This window comes from Quercus suber, unplaced genomic scaffold, assembly GCF_002906115.3.
Source record: "Quercus suber isolate HL8 unplaced genomic scaffold, Cork oak 2.0 scaffold_105, whole genome shotgun sequence".
Classification (NCBI taxonomy): domain Eukaryota; kingdom Viridiplantae; phylum Streptophyta; class Magnoliopsida; order Fagales; family Fagaceae; genus Quercus; species Quercus suber.
Genome location: NW_027069570.1, coordinates 1,358,261 through 1,375,352, shown reverse-complemented (window position 1 = coordinate 1,375,352; position 17,092 = coordinate 1,358,261). Strand labels below are relative to the sequence as shown.

The 17,092-nt window shown below is 34.2% G+C and overlaps 2 protein-coding genes across 4 annotated transcripts; one reads left to right on the top strand and one right to left on the bottom strand.

Annotated features, from left to right (window-relative positions):
- The first annotated feature begins 2,434 nt into the window (after window positions 1–2,434).
- LOC112027506 (uncharacterized) lies at window positions 2,435–8,422 on the top strand. Of its 2 annotated transcripts, none has more exons than XM_024060168.2 (3): window positions 2,435–3,035; window positions 4,160–5,681; window positions 6,898–8,422. In XM_024060168.2, the coding sequence occupies exons 1-3, from the start codon at window positions 2,654–2,656 to the stop codon at window positions 8,066–8,068; spliced, it is 3,075 nt and encodes a 1,024-aa protein (XP_023915936.1). In that variant the 5' UTR covers window positions 2,435–2,653; the 3' UTR covers window positions 8,069–8,422. The 2 variants fall into 2 exon arrangements, with proteins under 2 accessions (XP_023915936.1, XP_065631217.1); XM_065775145.1 differs by having other exon boundaries at window positions 2,932–3,040.
- A 3,958-nt stretch (window positions 8,423–12,380) lies between these two features.
- On the bottom strand, window positions 12,381–16,285 carry LOC112027514 (probable mediator of RNA polymerase II transcription subunit 26c). Of its 2 annotated transcripts, XR_010629636.1 has the most exons (10): window positions 15,416–16,285; window positions 15,263–15,331; window positions 15,086–15,168; window positions 14,910–14,983; window positions 14,741–14,790; window positions 14,426–14,459; window positions 14,217–14,335; window positions 13,849–13,939; window positions 13,534–13,740; window positions 12,381–12,637 (listed from the first exon to the last, which is right to left on the bottom strand). XR_010629636.1 is itself a non-coding variant. In XM_024060175.2 (9 exons), the coding sequence occupies exons 1-9, from the start codon at window positions 15,821–15,823 to the stop codon at window positions 13,622–13,624; spliced, it is 1,047 nt and encodes a 348-aa protein (XP_023915943.1). In that variant the 5' UTR covers window positions 15,824–16,285; the 3' UTR covers window positions 12,896–13,621. The 2 variants fall into 2 exon arrangements, 1 of the variants encoding a protein (XP_023915943.1); XM_024060175.2 differs by lacking the exon at window positions 12,381–12,637 and having other exon boundaries at window positions 12,896–13,740.
- Between the last annotated feature and the right edge of the window lie 807 nt (window positions 16,286–17,092).

Here is a 17,092-nt window from a genome sequence, read left to right as displayed (position 1 = left end):
CTAAGAGTATTCAACAATCCCTTTCCCTAAACATTCCTACTTATGATATGATCGGCACCCAGAGTATGTTGATTGGCTAGATGAATGGGGTTACCACATAGTTGTGGTTATGGACCAAACATATTTTTAGACAAGATCAAGGTGGTCGATACCGTACTAGTACACATACCAATATCGAAACGCTACTATTTCTCACCAATTTAAATACTGGCCATACCGGTTGGTACACAAAAAAAAAAAAAAAAAAAAAAAAAAAAAAAAAAAAAAAAAACCTTTTTTTTTAGTTTTGTAATTTTTGAATTTTTTTAAAGGCAGAATGGTAACTTATTAGTATTATTTGTTTTCTTAGTATGCAATAAACAATTAAGCTTTTTATTTTTTATATTGTGTTTTTTTTTTCTTTTAATTGATGTTGAAGTCTAAAATCATAAATAATTTGTTCTGAATTGAGGTAATACACACACACACACACACACACATATATAAATATAAAAAATAATGGTAAACCCAAAACACTACATCAATATTGATCAGTACCGAAATATATTGTTCTATTGGTCAAACCAGTATAGCCTCCGATACGAGATTGACTCTCTTGAACAAGATGCTAACTCATGATCGTGTTCGAGGGCAGATTGGACTTGGACCTTGAGGACATTTCCCCCTCCAATATCATTTTACAATCTATAAAAGATAAAATTGATAAAGTGTATGTCCAACAAAAAATTTCTTCTTCTCTTTTTATATTTGCTATCTAGTCTCACTCAGTATCTAATATGTTATATTCCCATATTGTAAACAAAAATGACAGTTTTTTGTTGTTGTTGTTGGTTTTTTAGGAAGTTTTTTGTTGGTTTTAGTTGTACCGACAGGTGGGAAAGTTTACGTCCCACCATTTGTCAATATTCGCTTGCTTTTTTGTTTCCTTTTTCTTTTTATTGATGGTCTGTATATCTTGACTAAATTTGCCCAATTTCTTAAATGAGTTAAAATCTCCATCAAAATTTTACTTTACTTCCTAACATTGAGTACAAGAAAAAAAAAAAATATCATAGACGTAAGATTAAATCTTGCCGCTCTGTTTATTGGTAGACTCGGACTAGCCCCACGTTACTAAAATGTAAATAAGGATGGTGAGCTCATAAAAGCTAAAGTTGTTTTGAAAGTAGAACACTCTTTGGATGAGCTAGAAATTTACATTTACGAAATTTATCTAAGAAAAAGAAGTAATATTTATTACTAAAAAAAAAAGTAATAATCGTTACTAAAAGTTAAAATATTGGAACAACTTCTTTTATAATTATTAGAAATAGGCCCATTTGATAGGGCATTTTAAACATATATTTTCAGTTTTTAAACAACATTACATAATTTTTTACACATTTTTTTAATTACATGTATTTCGAAAAATTACAAACAACATTACTCAAACTTCCCTACCAAATGGACATCTTTGAAGAAGAAGAAAAAAAAAACAAAGGTTTGATCATTTGGGTTTTACCCATGCCACCAATAGAATTTTTCTTCTCTAATAAACAGTACCTTGTCACAATACCACAAATATGCCTGGAATTGGCCCAATACTAATTTTAGGGTGAGTAGGCTAGCTTTTGTCATTAGGTTGCATGGAAAAATGTAATGGGCTCGAGTCAACCAGTTTCAGCCCTGGCCAGTTGGGCTGGGCTTGGGGAATACATTGGCACTTGGCATAAACTTGATTCCCCAATCTTCATTCTTCATTCCCTCTTTTAGCAAACATCGTTCGCAATGTTATATTTGGGGAAATATAACAATATTTTTAACATCTCAAAAAAATTATTATCAGAAACCCTTCTTATTATTTTTAACAATATTTTTAACATTACAATTAATTTTTTTATTAGTTACACAAATCTGTTCTAGGCATTCAGCTTATCCCGCCCTAGGATTCAAAACTTGAATCATGGTACATTTATGGTAAGGTGCTAATGGAACCTACTAACTTATCACATAATCACAACACAAAAATTCCCATACTTTTTCATGATTGTGTAGGCGGTATTTGGTGATTGATGTTAATAAAACAAGTGTAAGGCCATCTAGACACTAATGGAACTGGCCATTACTTGAATCCACAACTTTCAAACTCGTAAGTGTGATGGGTCATAAAATCTTTCTACTACTGAATCATCTCTCCCCATGTGATATTAGTAATATTCCATAAAGTAAAGTAAAGTTCCATAGAAAAAGGATGGGCCTTCTAACTCCTGAGCCAGAGTTTAGAACCCTATCTTTACATGTACATTAGTATTATCCTACGTCTGAATGGACAGAGAGGAAAGGAAAGGAGAAATGAAATTGTTTTAAATATAAAATGGGCTTCACTTCCAGTATAGGGAAGTTGTTAAAGCCTATTATAGTTAAGACATTTGGTCCCTGGGCCCAATTTGTCACACACACTGAACGCATGTACACTGCACGTGCGTTAGGGTTTTAGGTAACCTCCATCTTCTCCACCTAAACCCTCTCAGAGTCTCTCATTCAAATCTCAAAAACCCAGCAATCCCTTCTCATATCACCATGAAATGATAAAGACCCATTTCTCATCTCACACCCAAAACCCCAAATTCCAAACCCAAACCCCAAATTCCTCTATCTTTATCACTCCACCACCATGAGACCTCCATTACTTTCTCCAAAAACCCTCTTACTCTTCACTTCCTCTAATTCTTCTGCACTACTTGTAAAGATCTCTCATTTCTCAACCTCTCAATCTTCATCATCGCATTACTCGTCCCAATCAAATTTCTCTGCAAGACGCCACGAGGAGGAGTCTCGAAATGTGAGGGTCTCAGTGTGGTGGGACTTTGAGAACTGCAATTTGCCAGCTGGAGTTAACGTCTTCAAGGTTGCGCATACGATAACCACGGCGGTGAGGACTAATGGGATAAAGGGTCCTGTTACGATCACTGCTTTTGGAGATGTTTTGCAGCTCTCAAGGGCTAACCAGGAGGCGCTGTCATCCACTGGGATCAATCTCACGCACATTCCCAACGGTTTGGTACTTTGATCTCTTGAAATAATGTAGTTGATTGAGTTCTTGTAGAGATTTTTGGGATTGTTGTTGATTAGTGATAGAGTTTAAGTATGTGGGATAATGTTGAATTTTTATTGAATGGGCTCACTTTGTGAAGTTCTTATATCGTGAGGAAAATTGTATGCTTTTTTTCTGATGATATGGTGTTAGTGTATGAAACTAGAATTGGAGTTAATGTTAAGTTAGAAATTTTCAGAGATGCTTTAGAATCTAAAAGCTTTCAGCTAAGTATAGACTAAAATTGAGTACATGACAGAATGAGGGAGACTAGCTTGAGGTAATTCGGTCATTGGTAGAGGAGAGTGATTAATTCACTTATGAGAAAGAGTTAGTTGATTCAAGTTGAGGGAAAGAGAAAAGCATAGAAGATGACCTAACATAACATTAGTAGAACTAGTTAAAAGGACATGTCAATTAAGAATGTGATAGAGAGTATGAATTCTGATAGAATAGAGAAAGGAAAATGTGGCCAGTCTTGACTAGTTTGTTGAAAATCCATAGCCAACCCCAAAGTTTTGGAACTAAGGTTTAATTGTTGTTGTTGTAGTATTAGCTAAATGTGTCTGCGGAAGGATTATATTTGGAGTTTTAGCTGATATTGAAATGAAGTAGCCACACCCATACATATATGTATAGTGGTAAAGGAAGAGAAAATCATTCATAACTTATTATGAACTACTCATATAATAAATTTGAACCCTTGCAACTCAATATTCTTCAATTTTGGTAAAATATTGGGAAAAGTTTATATCCAATTGAAATTATAAATTTTTCCTTACACCTAATAAACAAAGCAATGAGATGTAAAATTTTGATTATATTGTTATCTGTACCATAAGTTTCATTGTCAAATATGAAGGTAGTAGTATTTTATTCTTAGCTAGGAAAATGAGGATTAATTTATTGATGATGTGTTTGTTCCAAATCTTTTCTCTCTGTTGAATTTTAAAATATTTTATGCATGTCTTTTTAGTGGATGAGCAGGAGATGTATTGTTATCAGTATCATAAGTTTCACTTCAATGACATTTTAGTACATCCTAGTCCAAATAATTTACATTCATCTTTACATATATGGGTGCAGGTGGAAAGAACAGTGCTGACAGGTCTCTTCTTGTAGATCTAATGTATTGGGTTTCTCAAAATCCTCCACCAGCACATCTCTTTTTAATTTCGGGCGACAGGGACTTTGCTAGCATTTTACACAGGTTAAGAATGAACAACTACAATATACTGCTTGCAAGTCCAGAAAGTGCTCCTGGTGTTCTCTGTAGCGCTGCAAGTATCATGTGGCATTGGCATGCTTTGATTAGAGGGGAAACCCTTACTGGGAAGCACTTTAACCAACCCCCAGATGGTCCATATGGTTCTTGGTATGGCCACTCTAAGGTGCGTCTTGAAGATCCCTTCTCAGTTACTGAGCAACCTGCATGCTCACGGGCAGAGGACTTGCCTGAACCTAGTTCAGATTCTAAGCCTCGTCCTGTTCCAAAGACAGTGATGAAGCTGATTCGTCATATATTGAATTGTCACCCCAAAGGAATCTCCATTACTGAACTTCGTTCTGAGTTGGGAAAAAGTAATGTGAGCATTGACAAAGATTTGTATGGATATAAAAAGTTTTCTCGGTTTCTTCTGGCAATGCCACACATTTTAAAGCTTCAGTCTGGGGGTGATGGTCAGTTTGTTGTGCATGGTCTCACCCCTAAAATTCATGAACCATTTGAGTGCAATCCAGTTGTGTTGACTGGACCTGTTATTAATAACGGAATCCAGGACCCCATTGCAACTTCAAAGTCAAATGGTGAGGACAAATCTATTTCTGGAGGTGTAAATGGGAAGCCAGCATTTCCTCATTCCTCTGAATCAAATGTGAAGGAGGCTCCTAAAAAAAAGCAAGAGCCTTCTTCACTTGACAGATCTATTACAGGAGCTGAGGGGATGTCACCATTGCCTCCATCCCCTGACCTAAACGTGGGGGAGCCGCAGCAGCATCCTCCATTTGATGAGAAGGTTGTTGAGAGTGAGGGTCATTTGCCTCCTGTGGTAGATCAGGATTCTGCATCTGAAATGGGTTTGTTCAAAAGAGTCTGGAGAAAATATTTTGGCAGTAGTGATGGTGGTTCCAAGAATAATAGTCAAAGCATGACAGAAAAATGCTCTACTTCTGGTGTTAGCTCTGAGGAAAAAAGTCAAAGCACTACTGAACAGCATTCTGCTTCTTTAAATGGCTCAGAAAAGGCAAAACTCGAGGAGAAACATGCAAAATCAACAAGTCAGGATGCTAATCCAATATGCCAGGTGCCACATTCTTCTGCCAATAATGATTCAGATATGGACAGCAAAACTTCTATAGGTTCTGAAGCATATGTTGACACATCAAGAACAAATCCAGGTTTCTTCAACAAGATTGTAAATTGGTGTAAATTTTGGAGAACTGACCCAAATTCTGATATATTGAGTGATCAATCCAGCCAAAAACTGGACCAGATAAATGATTATTCCAAAAAGCATGAGTTATTTTCTGAGGATTCTTTTTGGAGTGACATGGAATCTTTTATGGGAACACCCAATGCTTCAGTTATTGTCTCCCACTCACGGACCAGGTTTTATGCATTCACTTATTTTTCTTTGTTTTTATGCAGTTTTCTTCCTCATGCTGCTGATGACAACATTTTATCCAGCTTCTGCTGCTGTGTAGTTTAAATATTTGGTTTTGTTCCTCTTTTTCTTATCATTGGCATAATATGAACTAGTCAAGAGAAAATGAGAGAGAGAGAGAGAGTTCAAATTAAACTACATATAGTGACTAAATATATCAGATGCCTGGTCCTTCTGTTGGGATTTGTTTACAAGATTTTTTTTTTTCTTCATATAGATTTTAGTTGAGGTGCATTAGATGGAATGATATTAAACAAAAGGTTTACAACTCCTGTCTTTGAGTATAGAAAGTTCTCTTAAATAATTAGGATATAAAAGAATTACAATTGAAAAGAGAGTAGTCTATGAAATCTACAATGAGATGCGTACTTTTTTTTCTTGGTCAGTATCAATGAGATGTGCACTAATTCAGAGAATAAAAACAATGATCTCAAATACAAGGATTTCGGTTCAATAACCAAGACCCCCACCCCCCCTCATTAAATGTGTGATTGTTTGCCTTCCTCCCATAAAATCCACATTAAACAAAGAGGGGCTACATTCCAAGCAAGTCAACTACCTTGTTTGATGAACCAATTCCTCCATCCCACAAGTGAATCCACTACTCTTTAAGGCATCACCCAGTGAACCCCAAGCACAGAATAAATGCAAGACTACAACTCATGGGCAACTGCACAATGCATTATTAAGTGATCCACAGTTCCACCACTACATTTGTGTGGGTTTTCTTATCATTTCACAGGTCAAGTTTTTTCCCATCTACACAAAGAAAGCAACTTCTGAAGCCTTGAATCACCAAATACCCTTCCAAGGAAAGCTCTTTACATTGGAACCTCTTAGAGCCTCAAAAATAACTATGATGTGAGGGTTTTCATTTATCATGTTCTGGCCAATTTGGTTTTCTCAACAAAACTGTAACTTTTGGCGTAGTTTGTATCACTTGATGATCTAAATACATATCTTAATTGATTGATGTTAATTCTGAAATTGATATTTATACTTTTGTGGTCAATGGTTTTGTTGAACCTAAAAGCGCTCCAACCTTATTATTTCCTTAAATGCTATGCTATGACAACTTCCTCCGGTGTTTAAACTTGGTCATTTTCTTGCATTTAATTTACCATTTGCTAATATTATTCTGCTATATGTGACTTGTGTCAGGGAAGAGATGGCACAAAATCTGCAAAATGAAGGGCCTCTGTCTCATAGATCTCTAACTGAAAGTGACCTCCTTCACTTGGTGGATTTGTTAATATCTGAGAGGAAATGGGTGGTGGAATGCCCCTCTCAGACATCACCTTTCAAACTCACTTCTTCCATTGGAAAGAGTGCTATGATTCAATCTCGCAGATCAAATGGGTTGAGCTCAATATTTTCGGGCACATCACTAAAACATGATGGAGAGTTAAAGTATCAAAATATTCTTCATACTGGAGTTTCTCCACCCGTCACTAACAAGAAACCTTCTGTCCGGTCTAGAAGTGATATATTAGCTGATTGTCAGAAGCTTGTGACTGAGATATTAAAGGAGTATCCAGAGGGACGTGACATTGTCTCCTTCAGAAAACTATTCCTTGAGAGGTATGGCTATCCTCTTGATTTACAAAAGATTGGATACCATAAGCTGGGCTCCCTGTTCCAGATAATGCCCGGGGTGAAAATAGAGTCCTCTTATATCTTTCCATCTGGTAAAGCCTCAAATCGTTCTGGCCTGGAAATTGGTGTTCATGATGGTCAAGAAAATAATGCTAGTAATTCAGTCACTACTTCAGATAGTGAATTGTCTGATGCTGCAAAGAAGGATGATGATTTTGACTCTCCGTGGGAAGAATTAGGGCCTGTTGCCAATGCAAGTTCTGCAAGAAATGAAATGGAATCCATATTAATGAGGAAAGCTATAGAACAAAAAGAAAGGCCAAAATATCCTGATTATGAACCTGCTGTCTCAGATGATGACTTTTCTGATTCAGAAGAGGAGACCTCTACTGCAATAAGTAGGCCAGAAGGGCAAGTGAAGAAAATAAACGATGAAGATAGCTCACTACTGCAAATCCTTGATTCATGGTACAGCACTAAGGAAGGTGACATTAGAAAGAGCAAGTCAGAGAATGTTGATGGCTTGGTTGATTGTTCAACAGATGGTTTGAAGTCATCTGGTTCATCTACAGTTGGAACCAACAGTGAAACTTATCCAGGAAACTATGTAAAGAAGAAAAAACCTCAAAGGACCTATTCTTTTGTTTCTGATCCGGTTGATACTAACAAGGACAAGCTAATTGATGGAATATTGGGTTGCCTGAAGAAATCAGGTGAGTCAAGGATGCAGAGCTGAAGGGTTGTAAGAGCGAAAACAAGGATATGATGCATCCTAGGTGTTCAATTTGAATGTTAGAAAAGTATGATTTTTAGGCTATTGAGAAAGTTATATTAGAATTAGATGGGTCATAATCCTCATTATACATCATGCTTGTTGCAGATGTATTATTTTATCGAGAATTTTGATCCTAATAAGGTAAGAGGTGCAATGTGAGATCATTGGTGATACAAAGAAGTAGATTTTTGCCTTAAATCAAGGTTAGGAATGACATTAGAGAAGTGTATCATACCTTGATTACTTTGAATCCATATCCATCACTTCCATACTGTCCATATGCAAAGAACCCTAAGCCTTTTCATATGCCTCTAATCTAAGGCATTCTCTTCATTCTTTTTGATTGACCAGGTATGGTTTGTCCAACACAATTCCTTTCAGGTATATCACAGGCAACTCAAATCTCACTAATGCCTACTTACACAAGTGTCAATGCATGACTTTAATATGGAGGCAATTTCATCATCAGTAACTCATCATTAACATTTAGTTGATCATCCTGTCAAGTAGGATTGCTGCATATGTTGGACTGGTATGGTTTTTGGAGCAACACTTTGCCTCATGCATGGCATTCTCCTTTCATTCAAGGAATTGCACTAGTTCATGCATTGACTTTATTTTTCCTCCACATTTTCAAGTATTATTTTTTCCCCTCTGAATTCATTAACCGGTTGATGTTGGCGTTATTGAATACTCTAGGAGTATCATAAATGCGTACTCTCTCCTCTCACATTATGAATTGTGGGTCACACCATAAATTTAATTAGTAGGACTCACAGTTATGTGAAAGGAGAGAGTATACATTTATGGTACTCCGGAAATATTCAATAATTACCCCAAAGTTATAATCCATGCATTATAATGAAATTCGGTATCCATAAGTACATGGACTAATTTTCTTCTCCCCTTCCTCCCCTTCCTTTCTATTCTTGAATTTACCTTCTAAGTTATTGGTGCTTTTTTTTTTTTTTTTTTTTTTTGGAGAAACAAACACACACACGGAGAGGGAAAGGGGTTCTAAGTTATTGGAGCTAATCTTCATATATTGCATGCAAAGGACTATGTCAGCTCTTTCTTATTTTAATTCAATTTATGAATGCCTGCTATGCTTTCAGATCAAGTTCTTGCTGTTATTTCTTCTTCTTCTTCTGTTTTGTGTGTGTGTGTGTGTGTGTGTGGTGATGTTCCCTAATCACAATTTGCAATGTCAACAATTGTGATAATTGATTGCAAAAAATTGCGCTTTTAGCATTAATCTTTCTTTCAACCAAATGTTGAGTGACTCCAATGTAGACTCATATCAATATGTTAAATAACTAATTTATTTTGAAAAGAAAAAAAAAAAAGAAAAGAAAGTTTGTAATTCTCTCTCTAAAGTCTAAACCCTACCAACTCAAGTTATTCAACCCAACTTGTGAATTTCCTGATTTCTAGCTAGTAATTTCCAAATTTGTAGCTATTCTTCCCTGCTTTTCTCCCAAAATTTTCTTATATTCTTTCGAATGAAGTATAAAGAAAGAAAGAAATAAGAAATAAAATATAGAGACGTGGAAATAGTAAGAATCTGCAAAGAAATTGAAGTGACGAAAGTTGTATTTGTGTTGTTGAAAACGTCAATTTGACTTTTACTTCTTTATTCCACTCGCTGTCTTTTCTTTTCTTTTTTTCTTTTCCTACCATTATTGGATATATAACTTCTTACAAAAAACAAAAATCGATTGTTTTTTTTTTTTTTTTGGTCCATTTGTATTTGTAATTCTCTCTCTCTCTCTCTCTCTCTCTCTCTCTTCATAATATTTGGTAAGAGAAATTATTTTTATTGATTTATTCAGCTTAAAAAATTAGTTGGACAGAAAAAAAATACAATTATACCTGAAAAGATTTTTTTTTTTAAGTTGTACGTAAATAAGTAACTTAATTTCAACTTACAATAAAATTAAACATTTGTTCATTATTCATATGTTGATTGAATATAACGGCAAAAATTCATATCCACTCCAAATATTTAGATTAAAATTTTCATATATTTTGATTCGCAATTTAAATTACTTTGATCATGAAAAAAAAATTCATATTACTCTTTTTCTAGTATCCCAATCCAAGTTAATATTTCATTTATAAACAGAAAGTATATTTTTCTAGATGATAATAAAAAAGAACCAATTTCTATGATAAATGAATGTTAATATAGGTTTGGTTCACTTCCAATTTTGCGTGCAATATGTATTCTAAAATTACCAATTGTTAGTCTTGTGTCCCATCTAATATATAGAAGTATTGGATAGAAGCCTCACTTCTAAATATAAATATTTAACTCAAGAGAATTCAATTTATTTCTTTTTTTCAATTTGTAATAATAAAATGACCCTATTGCCCAAATGAGGTAATACTTGCACTCATCAAAACCCTCATTTTCAACGGATGTAACTTAGCATGTCTAGTTAGAAAAATCAAGCAATATCAACGGAGTAATTTTTTTTTTTTTTTTATAGCAAAACTTGCATTAAAGTGATTGAAAATGAATTATTTTCATTACCTTATTTTATTTAAAAAAATTATTATAAAATTCAAAATAAATCAACAATTTTGTAGCTCAGTAAAATTACTTGATCTTCCCTAATCCCCATTAAAAAAATATTTCAAATCCCCCCTCCTCTAAACTTTTTTAGGGCAGATATAAAAATAAATAAACTTAGATAAATTGATAATAATAAACTAACAGTATAATCTCAATGATACAAATTTGATAAATATATATATATATATATATTTTTTTTTTGGAAGAAAAATTTATCGAAATTCAAATGGCCTAACACATAAACATCCATTAGACACCTAATCACGTGAGGTCATGAAGGTTAAGCAAATGTAATAATGTATTGTTGTCACTTTGGGAGAGCTATCTTTTAATATCATGCGTCAGCCTCAAATATTCTCTCTCTCTTAGCTGTGCTGTGCCGTGCGTTTCCATTTCAAGCTTTCAAGGATCTTAACAAATCCAAGACCCTTCTGTGATATCATATCACCCTTTTAAATAAACACTTTTTTTTTTAATATATATCATAACCATTAACCAACCAGCCTCTTTTGACTTTTTAAACTTCAATCTCAATTTCTTGGAACCTTCACTCCCAATATTATAAACTTTATTAAATAAATAAGTAAATCAAATACTAACTTATAATAATTGAAGCCAGAGCAGCTACAACCAAACCCCATTACACAAACCAAGGATTGGGATCCGGTGCAATTGCATTTTGCAATTGCACCGTGCAATTCACCAGGTCCCTCACTTTTTCTTTTTTCTTTTTACTTTTCTTTTTTTTTTTTACTTTTTTTCTCATTTTTTATATTTAATGGTTGACATTTAAAGTTGTTTTTTGTAACTTTAAATCTTAACCATCCATATTAATTGCATCAGGTGCAATATCTTAAGTGTTGCACCTGATCTCAATCCAACCAAGCCCCACCACCACCACCCAAAACCTTGACCCTTCACTTGCTTTAAAGGTCAATTGACTTATGAGTTGGCACCATTTGTATCATCACTCATCTCATCTGAGCTGCAAGGGACTAAATTCATTGGGTATCAAAATATTTATAAAAAAAAAAAAATACAATAGACAGCTCTTCCATCTTATCCATTCCGGATTATGTGGTAGTTGTCCAAACTTTGCGTAAAGATGCTCTTTTGTATCATATTTGAAGTGGATAATTATTAAGTACTTTCATAGTAGTATAAAAGTGTATTTCTTCTTCTCATATGATTGTTAGTCACATTAATTAAATTTATAGTGAAATTTACAATTTATGTGAAAGAGAAGAATACATATTTACAGTATTTTTAAAATATTCAATAATTTTTCCTTTGTAGCCTAATAATGTTAAAGTATATCCACACTATTATGAGGCTTGAAAGGGATTTTTTTTTTTTTCTTTTCCATTTTAAAAAAAAAAAGCTTCATTTTCTGGTTTTCACTCTTTACCGCCCCTCCCAATCCAAATTAAAAGGAAAATAATTTTTTTAAGGGAATATAAAAATTATGTATAAAAATTATCCCAACCCATAAATATATATATATATATATATATATATATATATTGATCCGGATATTTTGGTTGAAGGAATGATAAAGTAAGGATGGAAAATATTGAAAATATAGAAAAATGAAAGGAATATAATATTTTTATTTATTGTTTCTTTTATATGTTTGATAAGAATGATAAAAAGAGTGAAAGTATGAAAGAATCAATCGTTTGGTGAAAGAAAAAATGAAAAGATTAGAATTATAATTTGTACAAAATATTATTACGTCCTTATTACATAATTTTATTTAATAAAAAATAAAACGTTATAACCAAAAAATACAAGATCAAAAACCAAAGCTGACCTCAGGAAGGAAAAAAAAAAAAAAAGAGAGAGTAAAAGAAGGTAAAATGGATTTCAACGTCCCATATATGCTTGGCAAGTGGAGCTCGCATCATTCATATGGTCAATGCAAATGGCAAGGCGAAGCAAAGTGACCCGACCTGATGACAGTGCAAGTAGAGAATGAGGACCATTATTTCTGTCCACTTTTGCACTCAATTCAAACAGACAAAAAATGTTAACTTCCTCACCCTACCATTTTCCATCCTCTCTCATTTCCCTCCAACCAAATGTGAAAAAAGGTCCCCATCTCATCTATCCTTCATTTAACTTTTCTATCATCACTTTCACACCAACCAAAAACAGTCTAAATATATGCCATACTTGTTCTTAGATTAGATCTATCCACGTGACTATAATTATACACAAGGATGGGCATTGACTAATAAATCAATATGTCACATGTTTATGTTGCATTGATCAATAAGCCGGATTGTTGAGCTATATTGATCAATAACTTACAGGTCAAATTTAACTGAGGAACTTATGATACAACACCATAAAAGATTAATCATTAAGGGTTATATATATATATATATATATATATATATATTTTTTTTTTTAAATCGATATAACAAGATTTGAAAATTTAAACTCAGTGACATTTTGTACCCAACAAAACAAACGTGCTTGCTACCAAGCTGCGCTACATCCCTTTTCAATGCTCCAATAGCCACACTAATGAATAATCCACCTACAAACTCACCCAATTTTACAACATACTTTAATGTCAACATATAATTGGATTTCAACACTAACACAAGAGACCACCTCTTGCACTTGGTGAAAAAGTGAATTTGGTGCGCCAATAATTGACACTTAAGATTGTTGTGGATTTGGGTGTGAGTGTATGTGCCTCGCTAGAGTTTCCCGCTATTGAAAACCTCAAACTTTTTAACACTTTGAAATCACTATTCCCAAATAAGTCATTTAATTTTGTTATTAAGTAAATTAACAAAAAAAAAAAAAAAAGTGTTATTGTTTTTGTTTTCTTAACTCCAAAAAACAATGTAAGAGGCACAACCGGTTTTGGCCTTTCCGCCTCCCTCATGTACCCTTTAGTATGTATGATTTGCCGTATTCAGTCACCAGTGCCTCCCGTGAGAACCGCCACCACTACCACCTTTGTTCTTTCCAAAGAAGGCATTCTTGGGTTTTGGGATCTCATGGATGTCCATCACCTGAATCGTTCTTTGCCTTTTGGCTTCACCAAAGTAAAACACACAAACACAAACACAAACAGCTTCAGCATAAGCCCAAATTGATGAATCCAGTAAAATTAGAGCAGAAGCAGAAAAGAAAATAAATGAACCATTTTCAGCTTCCTTGTAATTCTCTTGAAGCCTTTTTCTTGCTGAAGCCAGTTTTTCAGAGTCAACATCCTTTTGTTGTTCTCTTTGTCTCTGCAAAATCCCAATGAAGTGATTCAAATTCAGTTAAATAACATTCACAATCCGTTTGGTTGGCAAGAAATTAAAAATATCTCAAACTTCATACTATTAGGGAGCATCATGGGAAAACTTACACCTCCCATTCAATTGAGCTAAACTAAACTATTTGATGCAATTGAGTTTAGTTTCTCATATTTTTGGAATCAAATCCTTCAAAAACTAATTTTCTTACTCCAAATGATAATCAACCAAACATTAGAGCTAGAGACTCTTAATTTGGTATTCATACATTTTGATGTGCTGAGGCAGATACGGGTGCTGCCCTAGGAGGAGGAGCTTCTTTCCGAGGAATCACTTTCGGCTTTGGCTCGGATTCTGAGTTATTCTTATCTGACCCAGAACTCCCATCTGTGCAAGCAAGTTGGATCATTCAAACTCCAAACAAAAACACACACACAAAGCTCAAAAGTTGAACTTGGAATCTGATTCTACACTCACTGTGTGGATTTGGAGAGTATGCAAAATCAGGAACCTACAAAAGAACAAAATATTAGAAACCTCTAAAACAAAACCCATTTTCCAACAGTTTTTTTCTTCCAGACAAAGCAAATTAGTTGGTTTGAAAATCACAAAAATACAGAACAAAACTTAAATTCAGTTCCTTAGATGCTATACGTTACATTCCCCAATTAATTGTCCTTTAAAATATAACAATGTTTGCAATGAGGAATGCAGCAAGTGTTTGAATTTAACTGGGAAACCGTACAACACCTAAACAAACTGTTCCTACAAAAAATAAAAGATTTCTTCAACCTGGTGATAACCATTTTGAGTAACTTTCTGCTGAGGTGAGTCTCCATCAGCTGCCAACAACAACAATTACCAATTTTAACTTACTTTCTATAATGCAATTTGCACTCATTTACTTACCCAAAAGAGAAACTGAAATTAAATTCATTCAAAATAGTGCAAACAGTGTTACCCATTAAAGCAGAGGAAGTGTGTTCCCCAGATTGATTCAACTTCACCCATTCATCCACAATATCCTTCCACTTCCTACAACACACAAACAAAAATAAACCAATTCAGCAAAAACCCCTTTATTCTTCACATCTCATTATCCAATGACTTAAAAAATTTTTGGTTATTCTTCAAGACCTGACTAGCAGCTTCACCAATCTCCTCACATCATTCGATGAATTCTTTCTCAATCGATTCACATGCCTCCCTATATCAGTCTCCTAAAATAGAAAATTAAAATAATTACATATCAAACACTAAAAAAATTGAAAATAAAATAAAATAAAATAAAGAATGTTACATAATGAAATTTACCTTTAGCTCTTGGAATGTAATATCCATATCAGCTAGAGTTTGAAGCAATTCAACCAACGATTCCTCAGTCTGTTACACACACAATTAAAACATTAAAAACAAAAGCAAAAAAAATAAACATACTAAATTTAAATAAATAAATATAAACCAAACCTGTTGAGGATCTTCGAGATGTTCTTTAATTTCTAGAATCCTCTTTTGCTGATCTTCGAACAAACCACAATACGGATCCAAATCCTCGCTACCGTCGTCATCTCTCACCGCCGCCGTCGTCGTCGCCACCGTCGCCGTCGTCTTCTCTTCATCACCAATACTATTACTATTCTCTTGTCTCCGATTGAGATTAACGGCGTTACCGTTATCACCGTCATCTTCATCGCAATTCTGGCAGCGAGACTGAAACGACGCCGTCGCAGCGTAGAGCCTCTCAACGATCCCATCTCTCCGTTGCTTCAACTCGCTACCATAATCCATAGACGCCACCGAAATCGCCGTCTCTATAAACGTCCACACATCCACACCTGAACTCTCTAGAACCGTTCTGAAATCATCTATATCCATTGTTTTTTTTTTTTCTTTTTTTTCTTTTTTTAAATTTATAAACTGGATCTGAAGCGAAACGATATCGTACTGAGGATTGAGAACATAGATCTGGGTTTGTGTAAGGAAGAGCTGAACTGGGTTCTGGAGCTTCAACGAGATTGATTGATAGATTTTTTATTTTTTGAGGTGTGAAAGGATTTTTGTGTGTTGGGGACAAATTGGGGTATATTCCACAAAAGAAAGTGTTTAAAGATTTTGTGTTTTGTTTTTGTGTGAATGTGTTTTCTTTTCTTTTTTTTAGGTTGACCTATGAAGCAGTCATTGTTTTTGTTTGGTTTGGCTATTGGTTTTGGTTTTTGTAAATTCTCTATGGGAGTCACAGAAGCTGGGTTTGAGAGATGGACGGACAGAATGAAAGGGGGAGAGAGAGAGAGTGAATGATGGGCGTGGGGGTTTACTTTAGCTTTTGATGGGTGAATGAATAGTTATGGTAGAAATAATGTGTTGGGAATGTGGGCTTGTGGGGGTTTCGAGTTCCACGGTTCAAGCTGCGTTTGACACCTGTTTTTTTCGTTTTTTATTTTGAATTATATATATTTATTTTTTTAGAACAAATAAAGTCTACGACACGATGCAAACGAATCCAAATCTTCTGTCCCACTTTTCCTGCTCCACTCTATACTCCACCAATAAATACTTGCCACGTGATACTATTAATTAATAACTGTAGGATTAATAAGTTAATAATGATAATATTTAATTAATTAAGTGAACACGTAGTAAGTATTTATTAGTGGAGTATAGAGTGGAACAAGAAAAGTGAGATAGAAGATTTGGACTCGATGCAAACACGTGTTTTTACTTTTGCCATATATTTGAATCGTGTCAGTTCTATTATACTGGAGTGCTTGAATTAAGTTTAAGTCTAAGCATGCTTTAGTCCACCTTAGGTAGAAAGTAATAAATAAATAAAACAATTTGGAAAAGATTGATGAGAAAATGAATCACTCCAATTAAATTTCGGATTTCCTTCCATTTTTAGTATGATATGCATCACATGTCATTTATTTGATTTTTAAAACAATAATTAAAATATTTTTAAAAAATTGGAGAATTTAATAGAATGAGATCTCATCCCAAGGAAAACTAAGTGACAAGCGTACTACAGTACACTTTTGATGCGATAAACACTCTACAAGTATAAATGCTTGTAAAATGTAAAGACAAGAACCGAAGTTCAAGTCTCCAAAATAGAGTTTTACACAAACACACACACACACACATATA